General features: G+C 31.2%; 1 protein-coding gene across 2 annotated transcripts; it reads left to right on the forward strand.

Annotated features, from left to right (window-relative positions):
- Nucleotides 1-240: 240 nt before the first annotated feature.
- On the forward strand, nucleotides 241-9,820 carry LOC148226970 (uncharacterized). Of its 2 annotated transcripts, XM_088201113.1 has the most exons (25): nucleotides 1,095-2,283; nucleotides 2,383-2,486; nucleotides 2,625-2,751; nucleotides 2,812-3,008; nucleotides 3,075-3,308; nucleotides 3,529-3,678; nucleotides 3,743-3,864; nucleotides 3,924-4,169; nucleotides 4,228-4,465; nucleotides 4,522-4,696; nucleotides 4,760-4,935; nucleotides 4,999-5,216; nucleotides 5,519-5,741; nucleotides 5,806-6,034; nucleotides 6,109-6,210; nucleotides 6,282-6,393; nucleotides 6,454-6,597; nucleotides 6,684-6,947; nucleotides 7,040-7,237; nucleotides 7,295-7,424; nucleotides 7,488-7,700; nucleotides 7,764-8,049; nucleotides 8,469-8,642; nucleotides 8,714-8,831; nucleotides 9,468-9,820. In XM_088201113.1, the coding sequence occupies exons 3-25, from the start codon at nucleotides 2,709-2,711 to the stop codon at nucleotides 9,625-9,627; spliced, it is 4,152 nt and encodes a 1,383-aa protein (XP_088057239.1). In that variant the 5' UTR covers nucleotides 1,095-2,283; nucleotides 2,383-2,486; nucleotides 2,625-2,708; the 3' UTR covers nucleotides 9,628-9,820. The 2 variants fall into 2 exon arrangements, with proteins under 2 accessions (XP_088057238.1, XP_088057239.1); XM_088201112.1 differs by lacking the exons at nucleotides 1,095-2,283; nucleotides 2,383-2,486 and adding an exon at nucleotides 241-371.
- Nucleotides 9,821-10,939: the final 1,119 nt, after the last annotated feature.

Consider the following 10,939-nt stretch of genomic DNA (forward strand, 5'->3'; position numbering starts at 1 on the left):
ACACTCATATAATAATGATGATTTTGACATTGCTTGTTCTTGTATCAAGTACAGATTTATTTTAATTTTTCGATAACGAGTTATAATTATCTCATTCTCATTCATAAATAATAATATTAACAAACACGTACATATTTTATGGCGATTGTGCCGTATCTCTGCAACCTTTCGCCTCAAATTTGGCTAAAAAATATTAAAAATAACAATAATAATTTATTTTTAAAATATTGTTTATTTCTACTCACATGGTACTGTCACTGGCGTGTACAAATTATATAAGAAAATCACCCATTATCGTCCAGGGGCAGCGTTATCAAAAGTCTAGCCAGTTGACACCGTGGGATTGATCGGATGGTCGTGTCCTCGACACTGTACGTTGTGTATACTATAATAAATCGCCATAATTTAATAATGTCAAGGTCGTATCTCGGTGTGCCAAGGTCGATTGGATATAGCCGTGTTTGTTGTGCATTTTTTCCAGAATAATCCTTAACGTGGTGTGGAGTCAACCTTCTCCCCCGCACCTCAAATAATAATTATTTGATCATTTTAAAATTATAAAATAATTTATTTGAGTGATATTTTTATTGTGACGTTCAAAATATTAAGGACGAACTCAGTAAATGCATATTTTTGTGTTTTAAAATTAGGCCAACCTCGCATAGTGTAAAAAACCATTAGACTATCGACTATATTATTCTTAAATGCTTAAAGAATATTATTATTAAAATATTAATTAAAATTGCTAAGTTCATCCTTAATGTTTTTTTTAATTTCGTGACAAACGAATTTTCATTAATTTCATGTAATTAACATTTAATAATATCTATGTTTAAATTATAGCAATTTGTTTATTTCATTATCAATGTTTAACCAATTGTCATGTTTTTCTTTATCATACCATTAAAGAGTCACTGATAAATCTCTCTTTATAATTTGATAATAATGGAGATGAAACACAATATTCTAATTACAAAATATTACTAATTCCTGTTTCATGTTTTGTCATATAGAGGTCATTGTGCGCTTTGTATAATAACGTTGTTTGCTTGCAAGATATCTCAGATACCATTGTACAAAAGAATACAAATTCTATAATAAATATTTTTATTTATTGTAAGTCGCGTCTTAAATTCTAGAAGCACTCTATTTTTGGGTACCACCAAATTAACAGCTTTTGCATTTCCAAGTATGTAATGTTCAAAGTACTGTTTGACTCTCTGATAAGCAATGGTATCCACTTCTTAGTGTTAGTTACTAACATATTAAATGTTAGTATTGTATATTTTAATCATCATGAGTTTATCTATGACTTTGATTAGTGGCTTTTTATGAATATATTCTGAGAAGATATTTCTCAATTTTGTAATCTATATTATTTCCTAGCATGTTTAATTATGCTATAATTATTGATAATAACTGAATGTTCTAACAGTATTAAGTTTTTATCGCACGGTCTATATCACTTTAAGCTGTGCTTATTTATAGAGGCAAAATATCCCTTGTAATTTTTTTAGATTTAACCCCAGTCCATCGATACATTTCTTGACAAAAAATCTTTTCTCAGAGAATCTTAGAGAACCGCTTTCTGTTGTAATGATCCTATTTTGATTTATTTCAATTGGATCGAGAAATATACGTTAATATTCGGTTCGTGTGGTACCCATTTACCAAGATATTTTAACCTCCTCAAACAGTACACATTGCAATAAGTTTATTGCTTGTTTTCGACGTCATTTTCGAATTATTTTCATCAGGACCTTTTGTACAATTTTTTTTCATTCCCTTTGAATTTACTTAATAAAATAATTTACCAAAATTATTTTTTCTACGAAATTTTTTTTTAAATTTTGTTATATAATATACAGTAAGCCCTCCAATAACACGGTAAATTAGAAACGTGCTATTTGGGTGTGTGCAGTTGGGAGTAAATGCGAATCAGGCGCGTGTGATGAGATATCCTCCCTTTGGCTCGCTCCCACATAAAGTAACGGGCAGGCAAATAGCACGTCCCCAATTCAACGTGTTATTGCGGGGTCTACTGTACATATATCATCCAAATATATGGTTTATCCCATTACATTTCCTTGTAGAACTCTAGAATTTATTATATGAAGTGTTGACAAAGAGGTCAAATCGATTATTCAAGTGTTTTGTATTCTCAAATATTAAATTTCCTTTTACTATATGTACTCGTATACTAGCCCTTATAAGTAGCACCACAATAACTCAATGCTCAAACTTATATTTTGTTGATGTGAACTGAAGTGACTCAATCCATGCGTAAATAAATATTTTTAATAGCCTTTTAATAAATAGACTATCATTTCAAGTGATATAATTATTCCATCGTCTATTTTTAACTTGTTTACGTATTTTAAGCGCTCGTTTTTAACTGAAAAATTAGCGAGCGGAAAAGGTTAAACGCGATACGAATTAACAAACCGTTTTGAGAAAGACGCCAACCACAATTATCTTATTTAATGGTGAGTCTCATTCCAAAGTCGCATTGATTAACGTTTCCTCGCGTTTATTTTTGGACACATCCTAAAAAAATGTTATATCACCATTTTTCGTGTGATACGAGCTTCGAAGAATTTTTCCAAATTAATTTCCAATTTCAGCACATTTGACAAGCTTTGTACATTATGACTGATAAGGATATATGACACGTTTACTTTTTTCGTCGAAGAAAGAGTATAGCAATCATGACGAGCACGATCGTCAAGTTTTTCCTAATAACAATCGCGGGTAAGTGTTTAAATTTTTTTAATAAATGGTGATGGTATGATGGAGTGGTACTATTTTTAGTGATATTCGATGTTGCTGATTCGCAATCGGTGTTGTTTCCCAACAATGGACAGTATGTATACTCTTTCACTGGCACTGTATCAGCAGGATGCATCCTACCAAACAGTTTGAGTTCTTCGCACTCCCTGAAGGGTCTTTTAAAGATTCAAAAAACCACATATTCGACTGATCACATCATAAAGTTGGCGAATTTGAAGGTATTGATTAATTAAACATGTCTCTAAGTATCATCTGTAATCTGCAACATTATTTAATTTTTTTAGCATACCTTATTCAACAGTCAATCTCAAGAAAGTGCCTATAAAAATATTGACGCTGCAGCTCTGCCATTAGAACTTCCATTTTTGGTTAACATAAGACAAGAAGGCACTATAGGCTCACTAAATTTCACGGATGATGATCCCTTATGGTCGATGAATATAAAGAGAGGAATAGCTGCCAATTTACAAATGCAAACCACTGGAAGACCACTACCTGGTGCTTTCAAACTAAGCGAGGTACATATATATATCTTTGAATTTAATACACTAAAGCAAGGAGTAAATATGTCATTGATTAAATTATAAATAACTAATGTTAGCTTTAAAAAATATATCTTTAGATAAATAGTGCTTTGGAACTGTTAATAAACACACTATGGTTGTTTTTGTAACGCCGAGCAGCACAATTAGTTATATCCGGTGTTGAGATGTTTTATAAGCAAAATATTATTTTCAGCCTTGTCTTCATGGTACATGCATTGTAGAATACAGTTCTTCAGATGGACTTACCATAAGGAAATCAAACAGCGTTCCTACTTTGGTGCCTTCTCCTTCTCATGATTTATGGATGTCAGTCATGCCGAATATTTGCACTAAGAATACGAAGGTACTTCATAAGTTTAATATCTTCTCTTAGAAAATGATACTTAAAATTGGACTGGATTTTGCAGAATCCATTAATTGGCAACGCAGACAGGTGGTACACAATGGACCATAGAGGATTAGTACACTTGGCTTCTGAAGGAAACATTGAAGTCCATTACCACAACCACATATTCCAATCAATAACAAAGTATGTCATAGTGTGTCATGGTCAAAACCAATTATTGTTAATATGCATGTTTATTGCAGCATTACATTGGAACGATTGTACATTACCAACGAACAGCTGACTTCCAAAGACACTTATTCCAAGCAAGCAGGACTAGCTTTCCAACCGCCTGAAAGACACGAACCGACCGGACAAAGAGCACCTCTCACTGCAGCCGGTCAATTGGAACAATTGTGGAAAATTTTAGGACAGATTGCCGATGGCTTGGAGCAGCCTGGACTTACTGACACGCTTTTGAAAGATAAACTTCCATTGAGACTACAAGAGTAAGTTTCTTTAGATCTAAACACTAGAACAATCAATAATTCTACTTTAAATCAACAGAATCACATCAACCATGTCTTATGAGACGCTGAGCAAGACTTATGATGAATTAGAACTTGGAACTAGTTACAAACGAGAGACTATGAAGAATATATTCTTGGAAGTTCTGCCTCAGGTCAAGTCTAAAGCTGCTGTTCTATTAGTCAGAGATTTAGTGGTGAAAAGAAAGATTTTTGATGAATTTACCAGTTTGCAACTATTGAGGAAGATACCTTTCAATGCCGCTGATTTGAATCAGGTATTTAAAAATTTATACATATATGTATATACCAATTTACAATGCTTTAACTCTAGGATTTATTAACTGAAATGGAACCACTACTAAAACTAAGCCAAGATCACAGCAGAGATGTGAGGCATGCCGCTATTTTATCTTTCTCAACATTAGTGTTCAAGACATTCATAAGTGGCGCTTGTACTACAGATACTTTTGAAGATTACGTTCAAACGTTCTTCTCGCGTTTCACTGGTAAGAATATATGAAATGATCAGAACTTATCAGATCTTGAGCTGATCTTATTTATATTTCCAGAGAGTCCAGATTATGCTGATCGTCTCGTGTGGCTATCAGGGCTTTCAAACTTACAACTAGAGCATGTAACGTCTTATCTGGCTCCCGTTATATCAGGAACTCTCGGACATTCTACAAACGAGCGTTTCCTAGCTGTTTGGGCTACTATGGCTTTAGCCCATCTCTATCCAACAGAAGTATGGAAATTAATGTTGTCGTTCACTGATAAGTTTTATCTATCTAACTATCTAATTTGTTAGGTACACAACATATATTGGCCGATACTACATAATCCATCAGAGCCATTAGAAATGAGAATAGCTGCTATCACCATGCTGCTACTATCTGAATCGACTCCTCATCGATTAATGTCTCTTCATTGGTACATATCAACTCAGAATGATCCACATCTTAAGAATTTCTTTTATACTACAGTGAAGAGTTTGGAAAGAACAACCTTTGATTGCTACAAGCACATGTGAGTCGATGTACTATTGTATTTAGTATTATGTTTCACATCACAACAGTGTTAAAACTGTCCATACAATTTGTGCAATAAATAATACACTTAGATATAAGTTTCTGTTCTTTCTGAAGTACTACATCTCATTAAGAAAACTTTAATTCTTACAAGATCCAAGGGACAAATCAATTAGTTATATGAGATAATTCAAACAAATATTCGAATTTGGACGCAACTATTATGGGTGATCCTGACCGTTATCGTTTTTCACTTAAGTCTTATTATAAAGTGTTAATAATCATTAATATATTATTAAGGGCAAAGACAACGTCGTATCTTGGGAAAATAGTAAAGCAACCTGAAAATCACAAGGAACTTTGGGCAACTGGAAACTATCTATTGGACATAGCAGACGAATCTAGGGACATGGGTTTCATGTTACAAACGTTCACGATTGGAAATCAATTGACTGGATTACCAGAGATTCTTTATTTCACATTGATAACACAAAATGCTGGATTAGTAGTCCAAGACTATGCAGTAAATAGTGCGAGTTAATTATTTTATATAAATAGTTCCTATTTCATCGTAATGTAATCTTCAGGTTTACTTAAAACTGCAAGGCGTTGTGAGCAATTTCTTAATTAAGTTGCACAGCATGAACATTGACACAATCCACATGCATCAATTGGAAGCTGCTTTAAAACAACTAAAAGTACAAACGCATCCAATTCAACCAGTACATGTGGAATTATTGGTTAAGCATCAACAGAAGATCATATATGCATTGCATTTGAATCAAACTACCTTCAACAAATGGACTGAGATAGATAGTAATGCTTTTCTTAAATAATATTATTGAGTATTAGTTCTTGTAACATTGTTATTGATAATTTTATTATTTAAGTTAAGAAAACAATAGATAATATACTGCAAGCAGAGAGTCATGTGAATCAACAGTTTTTGGTATATCCGACGATCCTTAAGAGTACTTTGCCATCAGAATTAGGTATATATTTGCTCTATTATAAATATCATTATAACATAAATAAAGTGCTGTTTAATCAATTAATTTTATAGGCACTCCAATTATTACCGATACAATGTTGTCTTCGCTCACGTCTATTAGAGGAAATCTCACCTTTTCAATGAAGAATGAAGAGATTGCCAGGAAAAATGACGTACATTTCAGGTGACTATTTTATTTAAATATGTTACTTATTATATTTTTTATTTTAATTTATTTTTATAGAACTTCTACATTAGCTCTCATTAGTCTTTCGGCTTACAATCCAATAGCAGACGTGCATCACATCGGAGAAGTGGCTCAAGTTTCTGATGCATATTTCCCAGCAAATTTTACAGCTGCTGTGTCTGTGATTAACAGAAATTTTAGGTTACTGTTAATACTGCAATATATGTTCATACGTAACGTTAGACTTTTACACATATTATAATTATTTTATTATTGAATTTGTATAGGATGACATGGAAAGATCCTAAAAGTGGTCAATTGCCAGGATTCTTAGCATATTCAGGTTCTAAAGTATCGACTGTTTCACAAAAAGGCGTCCCATTTGAAGACTTTTGCCCCAGTTGTCCGATAGAAATGGTAAACACTGTTAATAAGACTTTTAACTTGGGAATAACATCTTCCTTTTTGGGACTACACATGGATTGCAATGGACATGTATCAGCATCTGAACTGTTTTGGCAAATTCTTTCATCGCATAAATCAAATGCCAAGTAAGTTTTTATATATACTATATATATACTACATAATATACTCTTTTAAATTAAGTATGATTTTAATAATGTGCTGTATTAATTATTTTTAGTTCTATACCATTTGCTAAACCAGTATTAGTACTTCTACATGGATTAGTATTGGCAGCTATTCCGGCTAAGGGACCTTGTGTAGTTTCTGCTACAGCGTCGAATCCTGAAACGCACAAACGTACTGATTTAGAATTAGACTTCTTCACCACTTCCAATGCTTCGGAGAAAGTTCATGTGAAACTTGGTCTTTTAACGAGGTAAAGTTTATCATATTAATATAAATTAACAGTTATTATTCATGCTGAGTATTGCAGAATGGACGATGAACAGAAAAGAGTTGTATCGAGTTTCAACACTTCAAGTATAATCGAATGGGATGAATATAAGTATAAAGTCGTAATGAAAGCTGTCGGTCGACAGTCTCCAAAGAGCGATGAATGGAAGGTATGGTATTTTATAACTTTTAAAAACTTTATATGTATGTTTAATAAACATAAAATTGTTTAGGTTTGTCTAGAATCTGAAGAGCACTATATGAAAGATGAGCATCTTGAAAACATATCGTTAAACAGTAGACTGTTATCGAGTCAAATATTATTAGCAGTCGGAACTTCGCCCGGTAAATGTCCACTGAACGATACAGTGATCGCCGTGAATATTAATTCGCACGAATCTCCAGCTTCGAATGAAATGTTTGATTTCCAACTTAAAGTCAAAAATGTAAGATTTATTCATCATGAATACATTAATCTATTGTTGAATTTATTGTAAATATATTTTTAGATACCTGACCATGTATCATCAGTGTTTTCTAAATACAATAGCGCGTTAGATATAATCGGTCCAAAATCTGATATCTTTGAATATAAAGTCTCAAAGATTATATTGAACGAATTATCTAAACAAAACGCGTTTATCAATGGAACGATAGCAACGGACAACAAACAAACAGATCTCTCATTCATGAATCAATATTCTGGAGTATCAACGACTCTGAAGAACGATGACTATTCAATATTATTCAATCCTACAGGACAATTTAATTTCTTTAAAGAAATTGGACTTTTAAGTAATAGCTAAATTTAATTATGTACATTTATAGGATGATTTGGCTTTGAAAGAGCGTCGATTCAAAAGTTTATGACGTTCAGATTGACCTTATTATCTGTTCAGAAATCACAGTCAGTATTTAACAGAAGCATTTCATTAGTCCGCTTTCATCAATACACTTTTTAACTATTTCAATGTTTTACCGATACAACGTTTTTGGATGGATTATATATTTATATATTATAGGGTTAAAACTCAAATATTGTCAGCTTTTACTTATGAATATTAACGAAAATTTTAGCGCTCCACTGACTGTGATTTCTGAATCGAGTATAGATGGTCTCAAACCTTTCATTACAAATATATCACTATATGAGTTATACATACATATTTATATCCCTGTGATGTAATAAAATTAATATTTAACCAAAATTACAGAGGAGTGTCGAATCAAACCAGATAAAATTGTGAACGTAAATAAAAAGGACATTGAACTGTCCATGACTAAAACTTGTGAGTTGTTGGCCATTGGAGAATGCACGACTCATCCACAATTTGCTATTTTAAGATTACCGTCTCCGAATGGATTAGCTATTAGATTTTTTATAGGAGGTATACTTTTAATAATTTGTCTACATAATCAAAAATATGCAATGAATCAATAATTTTCTATTTTCGTTTAGATAATTATGCAGATATCCAACCGACGAAACCAAACATAACTGCATCAATCAACGGCCAACAAGTGCAACATCAACCGTCCTATCAATATCCAGAAAGTGAAAATTTCTATGACTTCAAGTAAGTATATTTCTCTGATTCAAATGTTACTTCAGTACTCTCTGCATACCTAACGACGGATTTTATAATCAAGGTGTTTCTAAAAACCCTTAAATTTGTAATACATATAAAACAGTTGGTTTCCATTATGTAATATAAATTTATAAATCATCCAAAATGCAGTCTACTTTTTTCTATATTATCAATCAGTCAATTTTCTCCTTCGTTAAGCGTAATGGTGAAACTCAATATAAAAAACCTAGACTTACAGTGCTCTCAATATTTTAGTATTTTATTGTGGTATCTTATACTGATTCACAATGATGAATGTTTAATTTCCTATAACTTTCATTTGTATACTTTGTAGTGTGTGTATCTTTAGAATACGTTCTAACTTAATACAATAGTTCTACATCACAATATTAATAAGAAATATTGCATTTAATACTTAAATTCCAAAAACGACAAAACTCACGGTCTACAAAACATATGCGCAGCATTTTTGTTTGCGTGCTGAAAAACGTTATATAATAATAAGTGAATATACTAATCAGTCAGGTGTAAATTGATGCATTCTCTCTTCTCGGTGGTTGGAAAATACTATAATTCTGTTAACGACGTTTATATTTCTAATACATTGTTTAATTTTAATTGCAGAATTTCCGGATCAGCAAATAGATTGAAGATTGAGAGCAAAATAAGTGTACTGAAGATTGTATATCAACGAGAAGAGGCTCTAGTGCTAATGCCTTCAATTCACGTTCCGATTTCGTGCGGAGCTTGCCTCCAAGACGAAACACTCCATACAAAATGTTAAAACTCCGTCTCGATCATTTGTAAATATAATATTAACGTAACAAGGAGAAAAACAAGTATAGAAAATAAATAAAACACTTTGAAAATAATGAAATATTTATTAGTTATATATGAGTGTTAACAAATTATGGTATCGCATAGCTAATTACAAATAAATACATATTTAAGAAAATATAACTTTGAAAATAATACAATATATAAGTCTTATCATTATTGATAATATAAAATATACTTTTTTATACGACGGCATGCCGCCGCAAGGCGGCTGCGTTCAAACGCAATGTAAATAAATACGCACTTTTTATAAAAATTCTAACCTAAAAAAAAAGATTGTACATGACGAAAATATGTTTTTTTTTTAATATATAATAATATAATAGCATCACGAAAGACATAGATTTATAATTATATAACATTGACAAATAAAGCATCGTTTGACTTTTAAAACAAAATACACGGTGCGTCTAAATGTAGCTTTGAAGAGAAGAATTTGAAGAAGACATTTTTGATACTTACGAGTATCAGTCTGATGAAAATATATGATAAAATATAAACGATATTCTAAAAATAATTTTGAGCTATTAAAAATAAACTTAATAAAAAAGACAACACATAGAGGTATATACTATATAAATTTAATTCGATAGAACAACTTGATTATCCATGCATGGTTATAAATTACTAAATTTGAAGTCGTTCCGATCATTAAAAGGAATATATATTCTATATACATATAAACTAATCCAAATGGCAATGTTTTTTTCATAAACAAATTTTAATTTCAATCAATAGAAAATTAAATGCTTAAATTATACAAAATAAAAATAGCTTTACATTCGTTGCATGTTGACCTTTAAAATATTTCATAATAAAGCATATTGTATATATATTTATTATATATACATATTTATAAAACCTTCAATTGAAATGGAAGTCCGGCAAACTATATTATACAATAACGATTGAAACGTTGTCTACTAAAGTGCTAAATCAACATTGTACATGCGTAATTAAATTTGTAAAACACAATCAATCCCAACCGCTATTTATATGATATACATTACATAAATCTATTTACATTATTTGGCTTTGAAGATTTATGTTAAAATTACGATTGATAAGCAACAACGTATATGGATAAAAATTCAATCTCAAAAAAATACTGCAACCGAATCATATATTCATATATATATATGTATGTATAATATGAAACAACTAGAGATATCTATTATTGTATATTATATAATGTTATTAATTTCATATTAAATTGCTTCGATAAACATTTTAAGAGCGAAAGACTAGCACTTTTCATA

This window comes from Plectrocnemia conspersa, unplaced genomic scaffold, assembly GCF_051122295.1.
Source record: "Plectrocnemia conspersa isolate PC_06_02 unplaced genomic scaffold, ASM5112229v1 ptg000013l, whole genome shotgun sequence".
In the NCBI taxonomy this organism is placed as follows: Eukaryota; Metazoa; Arthropoda; class Insecta; order Trichoptera; family Polycentropodidae; genus Plectrocnemia; species Plectrocnemia conspersa.